At 40.5% G+C, this 26,498-nt stretch overlaps 2 protein-coding genes across 3 annotated transcripts in view; one reads left to right on the plus strand and one right to left on the minus strand.

The window, feature by feature from the left end:
• The window catches only part of MFSD4B (major facilitator superfamily domain containing 4B), a 399,121-nt gene that overhangs the window by 99,573 nt on the left and 273,050 nt on the right, over window positions 1-26,498 (plus strand). The gene's annotated exons all lie outside the window — the stretch shown is intronic.
• REV3L (REV3 like, DNA directed polymerase zeta catalytic subunit) overlaps window positions 1-26,498 on the minus strand; it is a 251,159-nt gene that overhangs the window by 81,880 nt on the left and 142,781 nt on the right. The window contains exons 6-16 of the mRNA XM_084623458.1: window positions 25,216-25,310; window positions 24,480-24,584; window positions 22,747-22,831; window positions 22,510-22,658; window positions 21,839-21,964; window positions 17,793-18,030; window positions 17,015-17,157; window positions 7,467-11,673; window positions 5,016-5,989; window positions 4,307-4,389; window positions 3,286-3,411 (exon numbers count right to left, since the gene is read on the minus strand). Of these exons, the coding sequence (XP_084479584.1) occupies window positions 3,286-3,411; window positions 4,307-4,389; window positions 5,016-5,989; window positions 7,467-11,673; window positions 17,015-17,157; window positions 17,793-18,030; window positions 21,839-21,964; window positions 22,510-22,658; window positions 22,747-22,831; window positions 24,480-24,584; window positions 25,216-25,310 (6,331 nt within the window). The remainder of the gene's footprint in view (window positions 1-3,285; window positions 3,412-4,306; window positions 4,390-5,015; window positions 5,990-7,466; window positions 11,674-17,014; window positions 17,158-17,792; window positions 18,031-21,838; window positions 21,965-22,509; window positions 22,659-22,746; window positions 22,832-24,479; window positions 24,585-25,215; window positions 25,311-26,498) is intronic.

The following is a 26,498-nucleotide window of genomic DNA, read 5'->3' on the forward strand; positions in this document are numbered from 1 at the left end:
TACTTTTGCGCTGGTGCTGGCGGTGCGCTGCCTTCAGAGCTGGGCGCCTGGCCAACAGCCACCACGCTCTGGTAGCCCGGCTCTGAAGGCAGCGCAGAAGTAAGACTGGCAATACTGTGAGCCCCCTAAGTTAATCTTGTGACCACCCCCCCGCAACTCCCTTTTGGGTCAGGATCTCCAATTTGAGAAACGTTGGTCTCTCCCATGAAATCCATATAGTACAGGGTAAAAGCACACAAAAGACCAGATTTCATGGGCGGGAAACCAGATTTCATGGTCTGTGATGCATTTTTCATGGCCGTGTATTTGGTAAGGCCCTATGTATAACACGGGCCACTGAATTTTACTCAATAATTTCTGCATCATTCCCATAACTTCTGATTGAACTAGAGCATGATGAAAGGAGGAATCTTTAATGGTTAAGTGCCCCTGAATTAGGGTCTCTCAATCGTTAATAGGGAGCAATAGTTTGTTTAATTTTGACACAATATTTTTAGGGTATATTAAGCTTCAAACTTTTTAGACTAAAAATTAAGCAGCCATTATCAGCTCCTCACTTTTGTGAGCTTTTAATTCACTCATTAAAAATTTCCTAAAGTTACCAGCAATTTTGGATGCTGCAGTTAAATATTTAATATAATAGTTTAAAACTTGTAAGATACTTTTTTGGGTAGAACACTGTGATTATTTTTCAAATACTACCAAGCTGCATTTTAATTAATTGTCACATTATTTGTGTTCCTACAAACAGAAGAAAACCCCATCTTGAGACTGGATTGTTATTTTATATGTTACCATAGTGCCTAGGAACTTTAGTCCTGGACCAGGAGCCCACTGTGCTAGGCACTGTACAAACAGAACAAAGAGACAGGCCTTACCCCAACAAGCTTACAAACTAAGAATAAGACAAGAGACAACAGATAGATACAAATGGATGGGGAAGTACAAGGAGTTGGCACAGTAAGCAGAGGTCTCTGCACCCCAGTGGCCTAATTGTTAATGTTTTTTTGCAAGAATCATGGTAAAGGGGAGTTCTGAAAAGGAATTTGAAGGTAGATATGGCAGTTTTGTAGATGTTCACAGGGGAATGCCTCCTATATGTGAGGGGCAGCATGAGAGAAAGCACAAAGGTGTTTGTTTGAAAATTTAATAAGTGGTGATGGAAGCTGTATTAATGGGTTAATCAGAGGCAAGTGTCGACAGCTCAAGAGCAAATGGGATGATAGGGAGGGTGGCGATTGACTATGAAGGCCCGTGAAAGTGAATACAAGCAGCTTACGTCTGATGCAATGGGGGAGCAATAAAGGAATGCAAAGAGAGGGATGATATGGTCAAAGTGACAAGCTAGGAAAATGGTCTTTGCATTAGAATTCTGAATGGAGATGAGCAGAGCAAGTCTGCATTTGTCAAGGCCAGATAGTAGGATGTTGCATTAATCAAGATGCAAGACAAGAGCCTGGATGAGAGTTTTACTTTGTGGATAGATAGGAAAGGCTATACTTGGAGATGTTATGCAGAAAGAATTGACAAGATTTAGACATAGCCAGGATGTAAGGACCTAGAGAGAGATCTAAATTGAAGATTACGTCCAGGTTACAGGCCTGAGTGACAGGCAGAATGGTGGTGTGGTCCATAGTAATCAAGAAAAGAGTTAGTGGGAGGACTTGGCAGGGAAGATAAAGAGGCTTTGTTTTAGCTGTGTTGATTTTGAACTGATGGCTGGACATCCACGAGGAAATGTGACACAGACTGAGATTTTAGTTCGGACAGGAGACAGGTCTGGAGTAGAGAGGTAGATCTGTGAGCCATCAGCATACAGCCAGTACTTGAAGTTGTGTTTAGAGAAGAGATTACTATGAGATACCGTGGCAAGGGAGAAGAGAAGGGGACCAAAGACAGAGCCCAGTAGAACCCGCACAGAAAAGTTGGAGGGTGAATGAGGAGGCTACTCTGAAGGACACGCTGAAGGTGTGATAACATTTCAGCTTAAGTGATCATTCAAAAGCATTTTGGCCCAAATTCACGGTAACACTTAAGCACTTTAACTTCATGAGGACTACTCACTTGCTTAAAGTTAAGTACGAAGGAGTGATGGACCTGGGGATGGGGGTTGGGGGCAGGCAGCGCTCCTGCAGTAGAAATATTGTGTAAGCTGATCCAGGTTTTTGGACCCACATGTCACACTCCTACACATTCTGGGAAGCAATGTTCCCTGTAAACTGCATACACACACAGAGGGCAGAAGGAAGAGCAAGACATGGAGGGGCTAGAGTGGCTGCTGCAGTGTCTGGGATCAGGCTGGGAAGCAGGTAGGAACTGAGGTGATTGGGTCAGGGCCGGAAGCAGCTACCCACAGCAGCTGGCGAGAGACACGTGCATAAAACCCTGCACCACCCTGAGTCTTGAGTTGTTCCTCTCCACCCTGTCCACACAAGTCTCCCCATATACAGCATCCACTCCACTCCCATTCCTATGTCTCCACATCCTGCCCCCATTCAAAGTAAACTTCTGACACCTCTGTGTGCATGTGCTTACATGCTATGCTGAATAGGGATCTTTACCCTTTCATTCTCAGTAAGGGCAATAGCAAAAATAAAAATTCAACAGAGGAGTGTGGCCTAATGGTTAACAGAAAGGATTGAGAGTCAGGTTATGGATATTGTATTCCTGGTTTTAGAACTGCCATCCTTTGTAATCTTGGACTAGCCATAAAAGGGAGACAGTTAACGTAAAAAAAAAAGTCTCAATTTTTTTTGTGTTATCACAACACCTAAGATTATAGTAACTGATAGGTTAAACTATTGCCTTTACCCTCTTTTGAGTTTGTTTACTTTGTACATTTGACAGCACTTTGTGTATTTTCTTTTAGTTTCTCATAAAGCAATAGATAAGAGGAAAAACAGTTTAAAAACCATTAAAAATACCCAAATTAGTGATGGTTTAGGGGTTTATGGAGTATCTAAAACTACTTTTAACTCATTAGATTTCAAGTTAATAGGAGTCCTTTGAACATCTATAGTTTAGTTTCCTCTATTGGGAAATGGGAATAATACTTACTTTGCCAAAAAAGGTGTTGTGGGACTTAGTTCAATGCTGTTAGAAGGAAAGAACTTTGAGAGCTTCAGACAGAAATTACTATAGAAGCTTTATTAAAAATTAGAAATACCAAACCCTGATTAACAAGGATAGAATTCAACAATATTTTTCCCTTCAAACTCCTCCTTCCTTAAATAAAAGTATAAAGCATGAATAAAGTTATGCATGTTTGGTGTTGCAGCAAGTTACCTCATGTAAAGCTTTTGCATCCTGCAGGTTTTGCACACTGACTTTAAAACCATAAGAGTTGTTTAAAGATGGTCCTTCAATCTGAGAAGTTTCTTTCTTTGGGGCACTGAGAGCAGCAAACTGATTCTATTGAAAGAAATATATGCAGCAAAAAGATGAAAATCTGTAGATTAGTATATTTATGTTTCATTCTTCAGGTGACTGTTTTCCTATTTAACAACCTAAAGTTAAAAGCTCCTCTACAACAATTATAAGGAAACTTTCACTGAGCCTTTGTCTACACAATGAGTTAGGGTACATCTACACAGCAGAAAAACAAAACCAAACCAAACCCCACAGCAGCAACTCTCAGAGCCTGAGTCAACTGACTTGGGCTTGTACCACAGGGTAACCGTAGATGTTTGGGCTCAGGCTGAAACCCAGGTAATAAGACCCCGGCAGGGTCTCAGTACCAGGGTTCCAGACCGAGCCCAAAATGTCTACATGGCTATTTTTAGCCCCATAGCACGGGCAGCTAGTTGACCTGAGCTCGGAGACTATCAGTTACTATTATTATTATTTATTTTGCTGTGGAGACATACTCTTACTGTGTGTGAAATGATCAATTTTTTACAAAAAAAAAATCATAACATGAATAAAGACAGAGACATTTTAGGATTTGATGTGATCAAATAACATATGCTTATCACTTTGCTCTCATTTTTCCTTTTGTATTTGTAGCTTTATAATTCCCATTTAGTTACCATGATTACTGTCTATTGTGTGTTTATTACACATGCGCACACACAGATAAGAATAATTTCCCAGATCACAACAGCAAAAACAAAATGAAAGCCCATAAAAAATAGAGATTTATCACAGACTCAACAAATTCCAAAAATTGAAAAGGTCAAAATATAAGTACAAGTGAAATAAAGGTACTTGTTTATCTTGACACATGGACTATTTTTGCATCTGAACTTGAATGCGCACTTAAATGTAATTTAATAAACCTGAATCTTTGTTTCCAATTCTTATTTACCTTCACTTGTGTTGTTAAAAGTACTCTTCGAAGAGTGTCAGAGTTACTTCCTCTTCTGTGATTCAATTTCTGCATCTTTGGTTCTGTAAAAACATAGAACAAATGCAAATGTTATTTACTTTCCCCCAAATATTCTAAGAAAACTGAATTACCTACCAGGAAACAGAAAATTCTTCTATCTATTATAACGTGCACAAATTGATCACCTCCAGTCCAAAGAACAGCCTAGTGTGTTTTACAGACTATATGGCACTGTATAATAAGACAAAAACATATAGTTATCTTGGACAGTCTTAAAATTTAAGATATTTAATATTTATATTCTAATTTCAAAGTAAGTATGTGTTTGAAACATACCAGTGACTTAAACAAAAAAGACTTAATGACTCAAAAATACTCAACATTTAATTTCAGTTATGTTGTTCATGTTTTAACCATCACTTTAGAATTCATATTCTAGCCACAGTACCACAATTTTTAAGGTGTTCTGACACTCAAATCTTAATTAATAATTGAATAATTACTTTCACTGGATAAACACTTGTGAAATAGATCCCTTTCAAAAATAAAAACATGTTTAACTTGCCCTTCCTGCAGAGAGAGGGTTATTTTTCAATTATTTCAAAGTATATTAAACTCTTTTCCTATTATTTGCGCGAAATGTTTTTGTACCTCTTCTTGTTGTACCTGGCTTAATTAATAAATTTACCTGTTGATAAAGGAGTAAAATCAAGTGCTTCAGCTATTCTTTCTTGACATTTTCTCTGTACAATGGGTGTGCTATGAAGGCAAACTGATTCGGAATTTCCAGAACCTTCTCTGACCAGAAGTGGAGATGTGCTGAAGGATGCCCGACCTTCATATTTGACATGTTTCTGTACATTCCCACTGGGTGCTGTGTCATTTTCTTCCACAGGTGATGAAATTATGTTCTGACTCTGCCAGTCTGCATCTTCTAAACTAGATGGTTTGGAATCTGGGGATGCTGCTTGTTGCCAAGGAGGAAGCACTGGTGAATCTGGTGAACTATAATTGACATAATAATCATCATCCTCTTCTTCTTTATCAAGTTCTATTGCTGAAGGAGCAAGCAGCAATGTCCCGCTTTCAGGTGGAGTTTTACTGGGTTCTGTGGTATTTGTAGAAATCTGTACAGTATTAATATATTTATCACAAGTTTCCTTGGTCTGTGTTGGTGTAGGATCTGCCTGTGAAACAGGAGCATCTTTTGTAGGCACAATAGGTATGCTGTCTTGCTGGCTAGGTAAACTGAAATTCTTAGCTGCTTTTACTACTTCAGTAGGCTGATCTTCAGGCAATGCTATGGATCTGAAATTCTCTGCTGCTTTCTCAGTGTCAACAGGCTGATCCTTAGGCAACTTCTTGACATGCTCATACTCTTCTTTGGCATGAAGCCACATCTGAACCTGTTGGCGACTCGGTGCGCATTTACACGGCATGATGACTATTTTTTTATCTTCGCTAGTTTTATGGCTATTAGTTTCTCCTTTGCCAGCAATGGAATGACAATTACGTGGTGGTGAACCTGGTCTAGGACTTTGTGTCATTGCTGAAAATGCAGTCTTCCAGAGGCGTAGTCCTTCCAATGAGAAATCTCCCTCAAACTCAGGCAGATCATTTGGAAGTCTAGTTTCTACTGTGAGAAGCCGTCCTCCAATCTCCCTGTAAAGAGAATATTTTAAGCTATTACTCTGCCCTAAATTGGAAACCTACTGAGAGTAACTCCTTTCTTTCTTTCTGGTGGAGGGATGGGAGTTTCTGAATCACTCTTAGTGCCCCAAGGATCTCTTCCAAATGCTACCTGCTTTACCTTTTATCTTCCACACTAAATATCCTAGGACAATCATCAACTTTTCAAAAGAGGAGTGATTTAGTTCCATCCAAACTCTATCAAACACTCTCCTGAATCGGCAAGAGAAATCACTAAAGGAAATCACTTTTCCCTCAGAGACAGACCGTGCCATTTCCACACAGCTCTCAACTCCTATTAGTTCAAGAATGTGGGAACAAACTGGAGTCTCTAGCATCATGGAGAGTAGTTCAGTACAGTATTATTAAACTACTGGAAAGGTCATTTTTCACACTCAAACAAAATTAAATTTTAACGGTCAGTAATAATATATTTGCAAAGACAGTAGCTTGGTGTTTTGGAGTAGAAAATATTAGAACATGATGTAGTTGGGGATCGGTCCTGCTTTGAGCAGGGGGTTGGACTAGATGACCTCCTGAGGTCCCTTCCAACCCTGATATCCTATGATTCTAGTTTCAGAAAGGAAGTAGAAAACCCATTTGGTTAAAGAATCACAGCTGAAGGACCACTCAACTTTCTGATCCTGATGTAAAATGCCAATGAATTTCTGGAAGAAGCAGCTGTTAGTACATTTAGTACACAAGTAGTAAAGGTAACACACGTACAATTTCAGCATTGTGAGGAAGCGTCACTTAGTACACTGTGAATGTATGACCAGTTTCACTACTTGCATACATCATAGCATGGTCAACAATTGTCATCAATTAAAGGTTTGGGTATCTATGCACTTGTCAGAATTACAAGCAGTCCTCAAGATGAAAACCAGGAAGAGTCCTCATGGCTCTAATCTCTAGAACAGGAATGGACAACAGGCGGACCACGGGCCAAACATGGACCACCAGACGCTTTTGAATGGACTGCAAAATCTTTTTATTTACTTATTATCTTTATTGCTATTGTGGTGTGAAAAATGTTTCTCTGGAGTCTGGACCTTGACTATACCTTGACCAAGAAATTTGGACCTTGACAAAAAATAATTGACTATTCCTGTTCTAGAGCAAGTCACATGGTCAGATGTCTTCCTTCACCCAAGGAGAAGGTAGTCAGCTCATTCCTCCTTTGATCATCTTAGGGACAACAAAATTGGCATGTGGCATTAAAGTGGATAACGGTAAGGGAAGGACAATTATTCTATTTTATTTAACTACAGAGTTAAAACAAAAGCCGTGGAATTTAAGTTTATCACTTCAAATCTTTTACATCGGAGAGTGAAAAATTCCTATATATAGCTAAAATTAGCTTTAGGAATACATGTAATTAGATTTAACAGAATTACAAATATACATACATATAGAAATGCCTTGTAATAAAAGTGTACAGACAAATTACCTTGGCTTTTCTGGTGCATCAGAAGGATTGCTGCAAAATGGTTCTTGGTAAATTGTTTCTGCAAGGTCATGATCTAGCAAAGTTGCCATGATTTCTTCACGACTTGGTGGTGACATGAGAGGTTTAAGAATGTGAGCAGTACGAGGCGTAAAACTTCCATTCTTTGACTGTGAGGGAGAACTGGTTGATCGTGGTGAACTGTCTGGAGTTGGAGTTAATCCTTCATTGTTTCTTGAAGCATACAACTCTAAATCCTCAGAAGCTGCATCCACGAGTTCACCATCCGGAGAAGACAATACGGAAGTAAAAGAGGTATTAATTGAACCAAGTGGCTGACATGGTTCAAAAGTGGTTTCTTTTCTAGTGCAGCTTTGAATGAAGTCTGAACAGCTTGACTGTGGAAGGCTAAGAAATACCTCTTTATTTACTGGATTTCTATTCAACTTGAACTTCTCATTTACATAGTCCCCTGCCTGTTGCGTACAGAAAATATCTACTGATGAGCTAGTTCGAGATGCTGAAGGATGAACATTGTTTCTCCACTGACCATGGCGATGGTTCTCATTGTTATTCATAGAGGTTTTCTCAAAAAGTTCAGGACTTAGAGCACCAGATGTTATCCATGTACTTGGGTCTGAAGAGCGATGTTTTTCTTCCTCAGATTTTTGGCTGTTATGACCGAAAAGTTCATTTTCTGCTGTTTGTCCAGGAAAAAGATCCTGAACTGCATCACTCAAAAACTTTTGTGGCAGACTTTGATCTGCTGGGACAAACTGACTTGCAGAGTACAAACTACAAAATCCAGTCTGCCCTATGGTATTAATATCAAAATTGTAATTATGGTCTGGTGACAGGCTGTCTTCAAGTGAGTAACAGCTTTCAAAGCCTGGGTCTGAAAAAAAACCAGGGCTGTCATCAGATATAAAGTGGTCAATCTGATTAGTGTTATGCTGGTTTGAAGAATCCACTTTTAAAGGTTTTGGTGTTTTTTCTTTAGGTTTTGTATTTCTGGGAGCGCGAGACTTTCTTGGTGATGTGACTGACTGTGATCTTTTAATTGCTTTATGCTGTTCAGGAGAGCAAGAAATACTTTTGTTTATCTGAGGTGTAACTGATAATGGCTCTTGCAAAATACCTGCATGTTGTGCTTTTTGCTGTCTCTTTTGTAGTAACTCTTTTAGAACAGCTAATCCAGACTGTCCTTCACTGAATGCTGATGGGGTCATTACAGTCCTGTTTTTGCACTGGGAGATAGTTTTTGTTTGTGAGATGGTTTCTGACAAAGACCGATGTTTTATTCTTTCGGGTTTAAAATGAGACATATCAAAAATAAATCCTCCCTGTTTTTGCTCCCATTTTAGCTGTTTCACTGGACTCCTTAAAGAAGTTACAAAACAGTTCTTAGGCAACTGAAGCGATCCATGGCTTTCCTCAGATGATTTAAGTATAGAAGAATAAGAATCTGCATGTTTTGATGCTTCTGGTAAGCATACAATCTGCTGCTGATTATTGTCTTTACAATGCAAAAAATTAGTGGTATGTAACTGATCTGTCTTCATTGTATCTGGAAAGCTATGTGTTTCATTTAATTTTCCAATTGATGACAAGTATCTATTCTGTGAATTTATCATCTCTTCTGTCTTTGTAGATGTTTTATCTTTAGAGTTACATATATTCTGTGTTACCTGAGATGAGTGGTTAGATGGGTCAAATATATTATTTTGACTCAAACTAGATTCCTTCATTCGAAACACAGCATTTTGACTCTTAGACCTTTGGGAGTTTATTTTTGTTATTTCCCTTCCAGGTATCACAGGAGCAGAAATGACAGATGAATGAAGATTTTCTCTTGGAGTAGACAAACCTTGCAAACCCACAGGATTATCAGTTTCCAGCAATGGATGAAAATAGCCAGATGAATTTCCTTGTACATCCACTGTTGGGGGGAGCTGTGTTGATAGTAGATGTCCTGTTGAATAGCCAGTTAGAGGAACATCTTTCTGAGTAAGAAGTGGTTGTGAGCTGCCAAAGTTGTGAGTAATTTCAGGCAGATCTTGATGTTTCAGCACAAATTTAACTTCTGCAGCAGAACGAGTATTTCCTTTTTCATCTTTAAATGTCATACGCTTTCTTGATGACATTTTTTCAGTTATTTTTTGTCTCTGTTTTGTCCTAGGTTTCTTCTTTCCATCATTTGCTGTTTTATTAGTCTGATTAATCTTGTTCCTTTTCTTAGTAGCTACCGTAGCAAATTTCTTTTTACATTTCTTAACCTGAGTTTTTGCTCGACTATTTTTTCCTACAATGGAATTAACAGTCTTGCTGATGTACATATTAGGACCCTTAATAAGTAAAGCTTCTTTGTCTAGTCCATTCATAATTTCTTCTGCTTTTGGATCAGTGGGAGACCAGCAGCGAGGGGGAGATGCATTTACTGGACTTATGCTTCTCTCAGAGAGAAAACCTAATTTAGACATAACGTCACTATAGTGGTAGTCACAGTCTTCAGCTTCAGCGTTATAAGATGGTGAAGGGGGAGAAAGGATTGCATGAGTTCTTTTTCTGAAAGATAAAGTTCTTTTAATATTTTTACTACTTGTTTTTTGTGGTTTTCCAACTTTTTTCTTAGCTGACTTATGTTTTGCTTTCCTTCTGTGACTTTTCTTTGGTGTTAATGGATAAATAGGATATTTGGTTGCAGGGGAGTCAGGAACGTTTGGCCAAAAGTCCTTTAAAGGTGCAAGCTTTTTATATAGGTTCATCTTTTCTTCTGTAAGTATCACTTGTTCCTCACTAGAGTCTATTTTTCCTATTTTAACAAGCATATTTTTTCTGCCTCTAAATCTATTAATGATAATGTATTTGATAATAACAGGTGGCAGTTTTTTAGAGAGTTTTCTACGTTTTCGAGATTTCTGAGACCCATCCAAACTTTCACCACTTTCTATGGGCTGAGGTAGGCTAATTTTTGAGTTGTGCATGACAAAACTTGATTCACTGTCTTCAGTTTCATAATTTACTTTTCGTTTAGTTCGGAGTGTATATTTATTCCCACATAATCCAAATGACTGCTCTGTTTCCAGGGATCCATCTCTAAATTGGCAATCAATACAATTAGCATTATTTGCAGGCATTTTGTTTTCAAAAGCACCATGAGGAACTTGAACTAAATCAATAGGTAATGCACTGTCCTTGTCAGGAATGTTACTGCAAGCATCATCTTGTGTATAGCAGCTTTCCTTCATGGATGCAACATCATTGACATCTGCAGGTTCCTGATGATTGCTAAGACCCAATTTCTTTTTATTCAGCTTTAACCTGGATTGTCTGTTGCCCTGCTGTAATTTATATGTCACAGGAGCTAATTTTTGTGGTCGGCTGAGACAATTAGAAAGAACAACACTGGGAAAAAACATATAATGTGCTGCTTGTTGACTGAGGCTTGTTTTTTCTGTCTTATGCTCCTGAAATTCTTCATACCTAATTTTAAGTTTATTAAGGCTTCCTTCTTCATCAGTGCTACTTTCAACAGAATGCCCTGCAGTTCGATTCCCTCCTGAGCAAGACACCAATTCACAACTTTCTGTTACCGTTGAAGGGAAAAAGCTATTTATACCTGTGCTGCTGGATTTTTCATTTGCTTCAGAGGGTATTTTATTTTTGGAGAGGCTTAGCTCTGAAAAACTGAATGAGTTTTTACTCAACACACTATCACTAATGTGGCAGCTCATATGCATAAAAGAGGCATCATCCTTGTCTACCTTTCTGATGCTGGTGTACTTCCTACTTGGTATCTGTCTGCTCACTGATGAAATATCTTCTTCATATTCAAAAATATTATTTTCACATGAAGAAACTGGAAGAATATCTTTCTTATTACTTTCCTTGTGAGAGTTTTCAGAATGGGCACTATTGCTGAATGATGTTGGACATTTTGCAGTGTAAGTGCTTTCTTTTGTGAGAGAATGGACTGAAAGATCAGGTCTTGCTTCAGCATTTGGTTGCGAAAGCTCTTCTACTAAATCTTCATTGTTCAAAACATGGGAAGAAAGGGCACTTGTGTGTTTACACTGAAAAGTAATCTTAGCAGAAGATGGGGGTTCTAGCGTAGTAGCGTCTTTGTGAAACATCGAGGTCTTTACGGACATTTTACTTGTTGCAATTATGGAGGAGTGAGTTCGAGAACTTTCATTATTCAAAGGATTGTCTGGAATGGAAGAAAAGCAATTATTTTTACTTTTTTCCCCTCATTTCAAAATATCTATCTTAAGATATTAACCATTTTAAAAATACCTCTATGAAAATAACTCCCATCAAAAATCAAAATCCTATTTTATTTATGGGCAAGATTGTTATGACTATGATTATGGCTATGTTTTAGGCACAGGTATTTTTGGTAAAAGTAATGGACAGGTCACGGGCAATAAATATAAATTCACGGCCTGTGACCTGTCCATGACTTGTACTATAAATCCTGATTAAATCTTGGGTGCTTTGGGGCAGAGGGCAGCCCAGGGGTGCCGCAGATGCTCGGGGGGGGAGGGAGGGGACGGGGGGAGAGGGTGGGTTTGGTGGGGCTGGTAGGCTCTTAGCTGTAGGGGCGGCCAGGGGGCTCTGTGTGCTGCCCCCACCCCAAGCACTGGCTCCACAGTTCCCACTTTTTGGGAGTCACAGCCAATGAGAACTGCGGAGGCGGCACCTGAGGATGGAGGCAGCATGCAGAGCCACCTGGCCATGCCTACACATAGGAGCTGAGGGACACGTCACCAATTCTGAGGAGCCTCCCGAGGTAAGCGCTGCCAAGAGCCCTCACCCCTTCCTGCACCCCACCCCCCTACCTCAGCCCTCTCCCACACCCAAACTCCTGCTGCTGCTTGGGGGAAAGGGGCACGGTGGCTTGAGACTGCCCCAGCAGCGGCTGGTGTGGCTGGCTCACAGGCTACCCGAGCTGCTCAGGCATTCCCTGGGTCAACCGCATCGGTCACTGCAGAAATCACGGAGGTCCCGGAAAGTCACAGAATCCATGATTTCCATGACCTCCAGGACAGACTTGCAGCCTTAACTATGATTCACATGAGCATAGGAGTTGTCATACCAGATCAGATCATTTAAACAACTAGTGCAGCAGCCATTCTGCCAGTCATTCCTAAATACTACACAAATACACACATGCCAAATTTTTAAACCAAAGGAAGAATTTAGGCTTCTAAATCCACCTACAGATACCTAAATATAAGTGGCCTGATTTTCAGGAGTGCTGACCTACCAATGCCAGTGATGTCAAGGGAGCTGTACATGCTCACTACCTTTGAAAATCAGGCTTATTAGGATTAATAAATTCAGCACTAGAAGCTTAATTTCAGATTTTGAGATGTTAGCTATAGTCATTTGCTTTGCTCCTGTTTCAACTTGTATTATTTATTGATCTGTGTCTATCTCCATGCATTTCCATAAATCCTGGAAATCCAATGAAGGTTTTGTTTGGTTATTATTCAGATAAAAGGATAACAACAGGGATACACATTCTATTCAAGAGAAGAATGCCCAGTCACCTCATCAGCTAAATAATTGAAGAGTTTGCCAAAGGGTCATTATTTACTGTTAAGGAATAAATACTAGGCATATAGCCTCTCTCTCATCTGTGATTGTATACTATTACTTTCAAATTTACAATGCAATGAGGCACTGTCACAACATATTATCATAACCCTTCATGGATTATTTTAAAATATATTTCTAAAATGCAAAACCATTCCAGAAAATATATTTTTTAAAACACTGTTTAAAAACCAAATTCTTGCCTTATTGAGCACATGCAAATTGCATTAATTTTATAGAGATTTGTGCACATGCATAGGAGGGCAAATTTTTCACCCTAGGGAAGTAATTAATAAGAATTTCATGCTAACCAGCTAGATTTCAGACTAAGAAATACGGTGTTGTAGAGTTTGAATTTAATCTGCAATTTCAAGTTTGTAGTCCATTTAGTACAATTAACACAGTGTCTCAAAACTATATTAAAAAATATAATGATGTAACCATGTTACAATTTTCTGGTGCAAGTGTTGGAGGAACCAAGTAGGGGCAGAGCTCCTCTTGACCGCTGCTCACAAATGTAAGAATTAGTGGGGGAAGCAAAAGTGGATGGGAACCTGGGAGGCAGCGACCATGAGATGGTCAAGTTCAGGATCCTAAAACAAGGAAGAAAGGAGAGCACCAGAATATGGACCCTGGACTTCAGGAAAGCAGACTTTGACTCCCTCAGGGAGCTGATGGGCAAGATCCCCTGGGAGAATAACATGAGGGGGAAAGGAATCCAGGAGAGATGGCTGTATTTTAAAGAATCCTTATTGAGGTTGCAGGAACAAACCATCCCGATGTGTAGAAAGAATAGTAAATATGGCAGGCTACCAGCCTGACTTAACAATGAAATCCTTGCTGATCTTAAACACAAAAAAGAAGCTTCACTGGAAGACTGGACAAATGACCAGGGAGGAGTATAAAAATATTGCTCGGGCATGCAGGAGTGAAATCAGGAAGGCCAAATCACACTTGGAGTTGCAGCTAGCAAGGGATGTTAAGAGTAACAAGAAGGTTTTCTACAGGTATGTTAGTAACAAGAAGGTCAAGGAAAGTGTGGGCCCCTTACTGAATGGGGGAGGAAACCTAGTGACAGAGGATGTGGAAAAAGCTAATGTACTCAATGCTTTTTTTGCCTCTGTCTTCACAAACAAGGTCAGCTCCCAGACTACTGCACTGGGCAGCACAGCATGGGGAGGAGGTGACCAGCCCTCTGTCAAGTGAAAAAGAAGTGGTTCAGGACTATTTAGAAAAGCTGGACGAGCACAAGTCCATGGGGCCGGATGCACTGCATCCAAGGGTGCTAAAGGAGTTGGCGGATGTGATAGCAGAGCCATTGGCCATTATCTTTGAAAACTCATGGCCATCAGGGGAAGTCCCGGACGACTGGAAAAAGGCTAATGTAGTGCCCATCTTTAGAAAAGGGAAAGAGGATCCAGGGAACTACAGGCCAGTCAGCCTCACCTCAGTCCCTGGAAAAATCATGGAGCAGATCCTCAAGGAATCAATTTTGAAGCATTTAGAGGAGAGAAAAGTGATCAGGAACAGTCAGCATGGATTCACCAGGGGAAAGTCATGCCTGACTAACCTGACTGCCTTCTATGATGAGGTAACTGGCTCTGTGGATGAGGAGAAAGCAGTGGACGTGTTATTCTTTGACTTTAGCAAAGCTTTTGATACGGTCTCCCACAGTATTCTTGCCAGCAAGATAAAGTAGTATGGACTGGATGAATGGACTATAAGGTGAATAGAAAGCTGGATAGATCCTCAGGCTCAATAGGCAGTGATCAATGGCTCCATGTCTAGCTGGCAGCCGGTATCAAGCGGAGTGCCCCAAGGGTCGGTCCTGGGGCCGGTTTTGTTCAATATCTTCATTAATGATCTGGAGAATGGCGTGGACTGCACCCTCAGCAAGTTTGCAGATAACACTAAACTGGGAGGAGTAGAAGATATGCTGGAGGGTAGGGATAGGATACAGAGGGGCCTAGACAATTTAGAGGATTGGGCCAAAAGAAATCTGATGAGGTTCAACAAGGACAAGTGCAGAGTCCTACATTTAGGAAGGAAGAATCCCATGCACTGATACAGACTAGGGACTGAGTGGCTAGCTAGCAGTTTGCAGAAAAGGACCTAGGAGTTACAGTGGACGAGAAGCTGGATATGAATCAACAGTGTGCTCTTGTTGCCAAGAAGGCCAATGGCATTTTGGGATGTATAAGTAGGGGCATTGCCAGCAGATCGAGGGACATGATCATTCCCCTCTATTCGGCATTGGTAAGGCCTGATCTAAGTACAGTGTCCAGTTTTGGGTCCCACACTACAAGAAGGAGGTGGAAAAATCGGAAAGAGTCCAGTGGAGGGAAACAAAAATGATTAGGGGGCTGGAGCACATGATTTATGAGGAGAGGCTGAGGGAACTGGGATTGTTTAGTCTGCAGAAGAGAAGAATGAGGGGAGATTTGATAGCTGCTTTCAACTACCTGAAAGGGGGTTCCAAAGAGGATGGATCTAGATTGTTCTCTGTGGTGGCAGATGACAGAACAAGGAGTAATGGTCTCAAGTTGCAGTGGGGGAGGTTTAGGATGGATATTAGGAAAAACTTTTTCACTAGGAGGGTGGTGAAGCACTGGAATGGGTTAACTAAGGAGGTGGTAGAATCTCCCTCTTAAGAAGTTTTTAGGTCAGGCTTGACAAAGAGCCCTGGTTGGGATGATTTAGTTGGGGACTGATCCTGCTGTGAGCATGGGGTTGGACTAGATGACCTCCTGAGGTCCCTTCCAATCCTGATATTCTATGATTCTATGTTGGTCTCAGAATATGAGAAACACAAGCAGGTGAGGTAATATGTTTTACTGGACCAACTTCTGTTGGTGGAAGGTACAAGGTTTGTGTCACTCTGCTTCCTTCCCCAGACTTGAAGAGCCCTGTATCTTGAAAGCTTGAACCTTCCACTAGTAGAAATTGGTCCAGTAAAAGATATTACCTCACCTACCTTGTCTCTCTCATTAAAGAAAAATGACTACTATTAGAAAAAAACTAAAGCAAATACTTCATCTTAATATTAGGATCTCTTTGCCACAGAACCAAGCATTTGTTCTCTCTCTCTCTCTATTTATATTTCATTACCTTGTTCAATATACTTATATAAAGATAATATATAGATCACCTTACTAAAAGTAAGTAGAAAATAGTATTTAAATATTCTCTTATCATCAAAATCACATTACCCACACTATGAATTGAAGTAATTTCAGACCTTTTTTATTTTTGCAGAGGTAATGAGGGTAAGGGGGAGAATTTTTTTTTTTTTTAATTCTGAAACTTGAAACTTCTTCCTTGCTAACTTGTTCCTGCTTGCTGTTACACAGTTTTAAACTCATGCAATTTCAGGATATAGATATGCAATATATTGAATGAAATGAAGGCTGAAAGTGAGTTACACTGCATTAATTATGGGTGGTATATAACTGAACAACAGTACATAGGGAGTCTGGATTCTTTCACAAGTTTACTAAATTCAGTATACTTACAGTGAAATCCTGGCAGACTAAATGGTTTAATGAAAATAGTAATTTCTATATTGTGTATGCATAATAAACATTTCAAACAAATTTTTAAAAAAATCCCTATGGTAACTGGATGAGCTTTACCCTCTCCCTTAAGACTAATTTAAGACCCTCTTTACTCAGACTAAAAAAAAAGCAGGGCAGGAGAGGGAAGGTACAGTTGGGAGAACCATAAGCCTTTTATGATTAATCATCTTATAAGCCAATTTACAGTATTTAAGGGTCATTTCCTGCAAAGTGCTGAGAGCACGTCCCTCCCACTGACTTGGGAGTTGAGGGCAGTCAGATCTTCCAGGATTGGTACACTGATCAGGAAACCATTTATGTTCCATGCAGTAACTCAATTTTTGAAGGATTTGTTTAAAAGGTGTAATTTTTAAAGTAGTTTTACTATTTACTTACCACCGTTTTCATCTGCAGTTCCATCTAACTGAGGTATAGAGAGATTAGCTAGAAGCAAACTGTTACCACTCCATTCCATTTCTTCTTCTGAAGATGAATCCTCCTCTTCAGTTGAGCTTCTATGCATATTTTTGCTCACTGACCTAAAGACAATTAAACAACCCTGATAAGAGCCGTATATTTTAGATTGCAAAAAACCTCTGGCTGGAAAGAATTATGGTGGAGGTAAGTGGGAGTTCCTTATCTTAAAGGATCAGCCTACTGCTGGTGGTCCAGAAAAGAAGTGTGCACCATAAGATTTAATCATTGCCCCCAAGGTGAACAGGAACACATGGTGCTATTGTTGGACTGTCAGGTCAGTCTTTACAAATGTATTTCCTAAACATTCACTCCAGGTACATCAAGTGTCAAACCTATACAGCAAGGCTCTAAACTGATTATAATGAAAAGGATGACAGATCAGGAACACAGATACAGGAAAAAGCTATCTTAAAATATGTTCTCGACAGCAAAATTAGAGGCTTGGATACAAAAAACACCCATATAAAAGTGATTATCAAGTGTCACCACTTTAAAAGCCATATCTAGCCTGAGATCTACCTGGAACTCCAATGATCAATGGGAGTCCCTTCTGTAAGTTAGCGGTAGTGTATGAGTATTTAAGTTACTTCATTTAGAGTTGCTCATTCACAGGAGTTGAAAACATGAAGTATTTGGGAAAAAGGACAAATATTTCTTTAAAAAAAGGAAAATCCTGTTTTCCATGTCAAATACATACCTTCTTTTTGCCCCATGCTCTTCAATGCTGCTATCCCATCTTTGGGACATTAGCAAACTGAGTTCCATCTCTTCCTTTTCAATTTGTGGTTCATTTTCTTCATCATCACTGTTCTGGAGATTTCTATAGCTTCCAAGAGAATTATTTTGAGATAACGTTCTGTGTCCTCCCATTTGATACCCATCATCCTCCAAGCCAGCCAACAGGTTTATCATGGCCTGATCAGAACTACTGTCCACTGCAAAAAAAAAAAAAAGCCCACACGTACATAATTTTTACCTATCATTTTATTTTACTTGTAAATGAATGTTTAGTTATAGTTTCTCAGTAAAATAACTTTAAAATACAGTTCCTAACCATTTTTAATCAATTAAGTAGGTAGTGATGGGAGTTGGTGGAGGCACCAGAAACACAGCTCTCTTCATGGCCACCTTATTTTCTATTTCCCTGTTTTACATCAGCCTCCCTACCTGTCAGGCTCCAATCCTGACAGCCTTATACCTGTTTCTTACATTTCTTCCTTTATGCTCTGGTTCTACTAAATTCACTCTCATCAATGCTCCTCTCTCTCCAATTCCTTCCACCTCCTCACACTCAGTGAAAAAGGCTCTCTTCCTTCATTGCAGCAGTTGAAGCCATCTTCTTTTGGTCTCTTCTCTTCCTAAGTAACTTTACCTCTCTTGCCTAATCAAATTCCCATGCTGCCAACTCCCACCAACTCCTCTTCACATTCAATTCCCTCCTCAAACACGCTTCTCTGCTTTTCCTCCTATACTCCTCTGCACCCTTCACTATCCAAGATTTTGCCTACTTTTAAAAAAAAGCAAAACTGAAAGCATCCAGGAAGACTATTCCTCCTCTCCTTCCATCCCAATTCCTTCTTTTTATTCAAAGATCTATCTTCTACTATTTGCCATTAATCCCACAAGCTGTTCCCCTGATACCATCCTTCTCTCTCTCCTTTCATCCCCAGTTTTCCTCCCTCTCAATCTTTAAATTTTCTCAATCCTTGGGCATCTTTGTTTTTGCCTTCAACTAAAGAATCATAAAAATGTAGGGCTGAAAGGAATCTTGAGAGGTCATCTAGTCCAGCCCTCCATACCTGACAGGTGCTTGTCTAACCTATCCTTAAAAGCCTTCAATGATGGGGATTCTTCAACCTCTCTTGGTAACCCATTTCAAATACTTAACTATCCTTATTGTTAAAAAAGTGCTGCAGATTAAGACCATTGCTTCTTGTACTACCTTTAATGGACATGGAAAACAATTGATCACCATGTTCTCTCTAACAGCTCTTAACATACCTGAAGACTGTTATCAGGTCCCCACTCAGTCTTCTTTTCACTAGACTATACATACCCAGCTATTTTCCCAGCCTTTCCTCATAGATCAAGTTTTCGAAACTTTTCCTCATTTTTGTTGTTCTCCTCTGAACTCTCTCCAATTTGTTTACATCTTCCTTAAAGTGTGGCACCCAGAACTGGACACAGTACTCCAGCTGAGGCTTCACTAGTGTCAAATACAGTCAAACAATTCCCTTCTATGTCTTAGAAATACACCCCAGAATATTAGGCATTGTCTACACTGCAGAGTTTTGTCGGCAAAAGGCAGCTTCTGGTGGCAAAACAGTGGAGGTGTACACACTGCAATGCCCACTTTTGGTGACAAAACTCTTCAGTTTTGGCGACAAAATAAAACCACCTTGATGAGAGACAGCGTTTTTTACAGCAAAGTTAAAATGACAAAGTGTCAGTGTAAAAGCTGCCGTTCATCCCAAAGAGAATGTAATGGCTCCCCCAGTATCACACAATGCCCGCCACTGCTCTGCTCACTGTTTTCAACTCATCTGCCCTGCAGGCATGTGCCCCTCCCCTTTCAAAGCTCTATGAAGTTCTGACAGCTCAGCATGCTGCTCTGCTCCCAGAACAAAGAGCAAATCATTAATGTGGAATGTTGTTGTCTCCTGCACTAGGCACACAGAGGCAGGGGCAGGTCTGTGTGTGTGAGAGACTGCTGTGCTGTGCTGTGCAGAGCCAGGGAGGGAGGTGAAGGCTGATGTCCGCTGTGTCCCCCTCCCTCTGCCACAGAACTGGTTGCTTTCAGCGGCTGAGACAGCATGCCAACACACACACACTCCCCCAACACACACACTGTCACTCCCTGTCACACACTCTGCCCCCACTCACCCCTCCCTACTTCAGCTGAAAAGCGGTTGGCAGTCTAGTAGGATGCCCATGGAACAATGGGATTGAGACACCTGCATCATGTGACAGTGAACCTGCCCCATAAGGCATTGCAAACCCTTCCCAAAGCACCCTGCAGCCAACTGCAGAGTGGGAAATCCACAATGCACTGCTCTCTGTGTCGATGCACGAGCTGCTAGTGTGGATGCTCTCTGCTGACAGAAGGAGCATAGTGTGGACATGCAACAGTAGTTTAATTAAAGCACTTTAATTAAAGTGGCATAACTTTTGGCGACAAAACTCTGCAGCGCAGACATAGCCTTAGCTTTTTTTGCAGCTGCACCACTTTGACGACTCATATTTAGGGCCCTACCAAATTCATGGCCACGAAAAACGCATCACAGACTGTGAAATCTGGTTTAATCAGAAGTTATGGGAATGATGCAGAAATTACTGGGTAAAATTCTGTGGCCAGTGTTTTACATAGGGCCCTACCAAATTCTCAGCCATGAAAAACGCATCACAGACCGTGAAATCTAGTCTTTTGTGTGCTTTTAACCTATACTATACAGATTTCATGGAGGAGACCAGAGTTTCTCAAATTGGGGGCCCTGACCCAAAAGGGAGTTGCAGGGAGTGGGGGGGGGGTCGCAAGATTTGGGGGGGAGGAGGAGAAGGGGCGAAATGGTATTGCCAACCTTACTTCTGCACTGCCTTCATGGCTGGGCGACCAGAGAGCAGCGGCTGTTCAGCAGGTGCCCAGCTCTGAAGGCAGCGCCCCACCAACAGCAGCACAGAAGTAAGGGCGGCAATACTGAACCATGCCATCCTTCCTTCCTTCTGCGCAGCTGCTGGCGGCAGTTCTGCCTTCAGAGCTGGGCTCCCAATCAGCAGCCACCGCTATGCAGCTGCCCAGCTCTGAAGGCAGCACCACCACCACCATCGCAGAATTATGGGTAGCAGTACCACAATCCCGCCTACAATAAACTTGTGACGACTTCCTCCCCTCCCCCCACAACTCCTTTTTGGGTCAGGATCCCTGCAAGTACAATACCTTGAAATTTCAGATTTAAGTAGCTGAAATGATGAAATTTACTATTTTTAAAATCCTATGACCATGAAATTGACAAAAATGGACTCTGAACTTGGTAGGGCCCTACTCATATTCAATTTGTGATCCACTATAACCCCTAGATCCTTTTCAGCAATACTAACATCTAGCCAGTTATTCCCTATTATTTGTAGCTGTGCATTTGATCTCCTTCTTAAGCTCAGTACTTTGCAGATGTCTGTATTGAATTTCATCTTGTTGATTTCAATTCAAATTCCTCTAATTTATCAAGATCCTTTTGTATCCACCTATCTTGGGGAAAAATTCTTCCCATCCCCACATACCACTATGGAGCTGGTTTGTTAAAGCCAGCCTATGAGAGTTCTCTCTCACCCCAAACCCAGAGGAAGAGAGCTGAGAACAGTGGGAGCAATATAGGCAGTGGAGAGAACAGGCCAGCCAGACCCCCTTTCTCTCTGACCCAAATTTTGGGACTCCAGAATCTCCTTAAGTATCCCCACACCTCCTAGAGACATATGGAACAGGAACTCCTCCCAGCACCTCTAGTTGGTTGACCTGGAAGATGACAGCTTGGATTAGAGAGGAAGCAGCAGCAGAGCAGTCTTTACAAACCAGCTGGATTGATGAGCGATTATAGAAGGTGACACTGGAAGGCAACCTTCTAAACTGCAAACTCCTTGGGGCAGGGAGTGTGCCTTCCTCTGGGTTTGATACAGAACTAAATACACCGAGGGAACGCAACAGTTGCCCAGTAGCAAAGAATGTATTATTTATGTCCTGGTTATACTCACTGAAAACTGCAGTCTGATTCAGTCTCTGAGATAGTGGATGAAAACTCTGACTATTTTCCATGATGTTTAAAATCGCTTCTTCATTAATAAGCGCGTCCTCCTCTTTATTAGTATCCCTATTAGGTTCTTTAAAAAATTAAACAAAACTTGAAGGAGTAATATACACCAGTGTTTCAATATGAAAGCAAAACAATTTCTAAAAATCAGTTTGTGCTATTAAACATTTAAGTATTTACAAATTATTTTATAAGACTTCTAAAAAAGTTTCTGTGGTTCTATCGACTATGAACATTTTGATCCACAAAATGTCTTTGTGGTGGTGAAAATCCTGCATGTATTGGGCCAGATGTTGTAACTTGCTTCACACTCTCTGTACTGCTCAGGTAGCACAAAGAAAAACTAGCTCCCCAGTCCGGTATGCTACTGATACAGAGAGGACCCAAGTCCATGTAGAGAGATGGCATAGCTGGCCCCTAAGGACCGCTGGTGAAGGGTTTACTTTACTGGCGTTACAAGGAGCTAAAGTGAGGGCAAAGGTACTGTTTAGTTCAGGCAGTCTATAATGAAGAGCCAAATCCTGCTTGATTTATTCATGCAATTAGTTCCAATGGCCTAAATATGTGAATATGTAAGGCTTGGTCCCAAAAAGTAATGTCACTGAAAACACTCACCTGTGTTCAGCTTCTTATCTTTGTGCACTTCCACCATATTGGCTGGTGAACATGGAACTGCTTTAGGAGAAAGTATTTCCGAATGTAGTGTTAACTCAGCAGAGAACTCCTCTGATCCATTACTGTAGTCCACTGACCCTGACAATGTTCTATTTAATTAAAAAAAAAAAATCTTTAAAATGACTATTCAGGTTAGCACAAAAGGTTATAAATCATGGAAAATGGCTGACCACTTACACAGAGAAGTCATTTTGCTTGAGGATTTCCTTAAGTCTCTTTTGAAAGATTTTTTCACTCTCTGTTGTTGGCACAAATCCACGATCTTTAAGATTTTTTTAAAAAAAGTTTTGTTATTTGGAGCTTTTATTCTGATCTATCAACACAAAAAGTGACTTGTGCATGACTGCTAGGATGATCGCTTATATTAGCAACTCACTAAATCTTTTGAAAAAATATATTTGCTTAAAACCAGTTCAAATTTGAGTGTGACAACTGTGATTAGAAACCAAAGAAAGACAGTACAATTATTACCAATGCAGCTATTATTCCTGGGGGAATTCTGCGCCACTGTGCATATGCATAATTAATGAGCCGTGCATATTTTTAATTTTTTGTGCAGAAAAAAGCTTCTTCCAGAAAGTTGCTGCAGTTCCACCTTTTTCCCACCAGAGGGTGTTGTGGCACTAGACCAGAGAAGCAGCTCCCAGCTACTTAGGAAAGAGAAAGTGCCTGCCTTCTTCACAGTGCCTATTGGGCCAGGACAGGAGACGGGGGCTATGGGGAGACAGACAGCTGGGGGGTCAGACAGGGGCTCATAATGGCTAGTGGGGGAGGACTGACTGAGGCAGGGGCTGAATGGGAGTGAAGGCACAGGGCTATCGGGGGAGAGGGTGCAGGGCCACATAGGGACAGGTGAAAGGGGTACAGGGCCAAATGCGGATGGGGTGTGGGTGTCTGAGTGAGGGTGCAGGGACACATGTGGACAGGAGGTGAAGGACACATGGGGGTGCAGGGACAGGGACAGGGACAGATATGCCTAACTGAATGAGAGAGGCTAGGAGTCAGCCAGGATCTGCATGGGGGGAAGCTCCTTGATTTTTCTAAGTACTTACGTTTATATAGTACTTTATATGTCTAGAGAACAACTCCCACTGACCTCAGTTGCAGCTGTGAGTACTCAACAGCTCTGCAAACTGGACCCTATATGTCTGAAGTTAGGCACCCAGAATATGAGAAACACAGTTAATAGCCACCTATGAAAATTTTCATGCATGTGACTTGCACATTATCACATAGGCACTATGTGGCAGAGGCAGGTATTTCTCCAGGGCAGCATTAAGCTGCCTAAATCATGAGACAGTCCTTTCTCTTCCTGAAGTCTCCTTCTCCTTCTCCTGAAGTCATTCACCAAATATTTCCAAACTTCTCCAACAAATCAGGCAGGGGTCCTACAGAGAACAGTCTCATTGACTACACAACCCTGATTAATTCCAAGAGTACAGTTTTCCCTGTGCAATAAATTTTTAACATGACCAAAACAATGTATTTTTCTCCTAACCTGGTTTTGAGAAATAACTACACTGTTTTAACTGAAAAGTCACCAAAAAAGAAAAATCAGTCTTAGGCAGACACCCTAACATCAGTCCAAATGGGTTAAGTCTGACAAAGTTATAAGCAACTGAATATAGGGTATTATAATGGAAAGTGTCACGCAACCTTAACTTTATTATACAAAGCACAGGCAACAACCTGTGTTGGGTATAATATATTCTGTTAATTAATATGATTTTGAATCATATTTTAAAATAAAAATAAAATACAAACATTGGAAATGCTCTTTCAATAAAAGAAAAACAATAAATCTAAAAAAACTTGAAACTTAATGCATTAACTTCAGCTCTGTATCCTACTCACCTCTCCTATAAAAATGTTCTATAGACAAACTGCACATCACTGTACACTTCATTTACCTTGTGAATCAGATGGACTAATCTGAGAAGATTCATTCTTCTCTCTCCGGCGCTGCTTTTCATCTTCCCATATAGCTTGCAAACCAGGGTTCCTGCCAATCTGGGCTAGAATATGCCAGAACACATCAAGAAAAGGTTGTCAGGGTGAAGAAACAAATTCTTTAAATAACTCTGACAATGGCATATTTTTCCACTAATAGCTTTTGCCACATCACTGTTCGTTGCAAGTCATATCTTGCCTAGACATACTGGTATAATGCAAAGTTCTGGCGTAATTCCTCTATTTATTCCGCAGTAACCCTTGCTTTTGAAGACTCTTACTACTTAGTTGTGTGGACAAAAGTATAGCTTCTTTTGGCACCCATGCCAATATTAATTCAGCATTCATTAAGCAAGATGTGGAAAACCAAAATAACTGAAATTTTACATCTTTTTCTTAACAGGCCAAAAAAACCTCCTGAGCCCCATTACTGAGATTCTCTGTTGTTCCTGTGATGCTTTGCTATTCTTCTAATCACCTGCTTTCTCCTCTCTCCAATTTCCATTTTATAGTTCATATTTATCATAGAGTTTTGTACTCCATCACTAGAGTATCTGAGTGCCTTATTATTTATATTGTATGCAGTATATCAGATGCTGCAATCAGGGTTTAGGCTTCATTGTGCTAGGCATTATAATATGACAATATAAATCCCTGCCCTGAAGAGCATTACATACAGAGTAATTAGCAATTCACCTTCAACATCCAATCGATTTAAAATATCAGCAGCTACAGCATCCACCTCCAATTCGCAGGTACTCTGTGGTTCAACACCATCTAATATTAAAGAGCTGCAATGAAATAAATATCACAGTCAGATGGGTTAATTTTATAATGATTTTATAAAAAGGAATCTCACAAAACTGGGTCACCGGGCAACAAAATGGCAGATGAAATTAAATGCTGATAAATGCACATTGGAAAACTTAATCTCAACTATACATACAAAACGGTGGGGTCTAAATTAGCTGTTACCACTTAAGGAAGAGATCATGGGGTCATTGTGGATAGTTTTCTGAAAAGACCCACATAAATATAGTGGCAGTTAAAAAGCGAAGAGAACTGTAGGAATTATTAGGAAAGTGACAGATAAGACGACAGAAAATATAATGCCACTATATAAATCCATGATACACCCACAACTTGAATACTGCGTACAGTTCTGATTGCCCCACCTCAAAAAAGATATATTATAGAATCATAGACTTTAAAGTCAGAAGGAACCATTATGATCGTCTAGTCTGACCTCCTGCACAACGCAGGCCACAGAATCTCACCCACCCACTCCTGTAACAAATCCCTAACCTATGTCTGAGCTATTGACGTCTTCAAATCGTGGTTTAAAGACTTCAAGGTGCAGAGAATCCTTCAGCAAGTGACAGGCGCCCCACGCTGCAGAGGAAGGCGAAAAACTCCCATGGCCTCTGCCAATCTACCCTGCAGGAAAACTCCTTCCTGACCCCAAATACATTTATCAGCTAAACCCTGAGCACGTGGGCAAGACTCACCAGCCAGACACCCAGGAAAGAATTCTCTGTAGTAACTCAGACCCCACCCCATCCAACACCCCATCACAGGCCATTGGGCATATTTACCATTAATAGTCAAAGATCAATTAATTGCCAAAATTAGGCTATCCCATCATACCATCCCCTCCATAAACTTATCAAGCTTAGTCTTGAAGTCAGATATGTCTTTTGCCCCCACTGGTCCCCTTGGAAGACTGTTCCAGAACTTCACTCCTCTGATGATTAGAAATCTTTGTCTAATTTCAAGTCTGAACTTCCTGATGGCCAGTTTATATCCATTTGTTCTTGTGTCCACATTGGTACTGAGCTTAAATAATTCCTCTCCCTCCCTGGTATTTATGCCTCTGATATATTTATAAAGAGCAATCATATCTCCCCCCAGCCTTCTTTTGGTTAGGCTAAACAAGCCCAGCTCTTTGAGTCTCCTTTCATAAGACAGGTTTTCCATTC

This window comes from Lepidochelys olivacea (assembly GCF_965140295.1).
Source record: "Lepidochelys olivacea isolate rLepOli2 genome assembly, chromosome: 3".
Lineage (NCBI taxonomy): Eukaryota > Metazoa > Chordata > Testudines > Cheloniidae > Lepidochelys > Lepidochelys olivacea.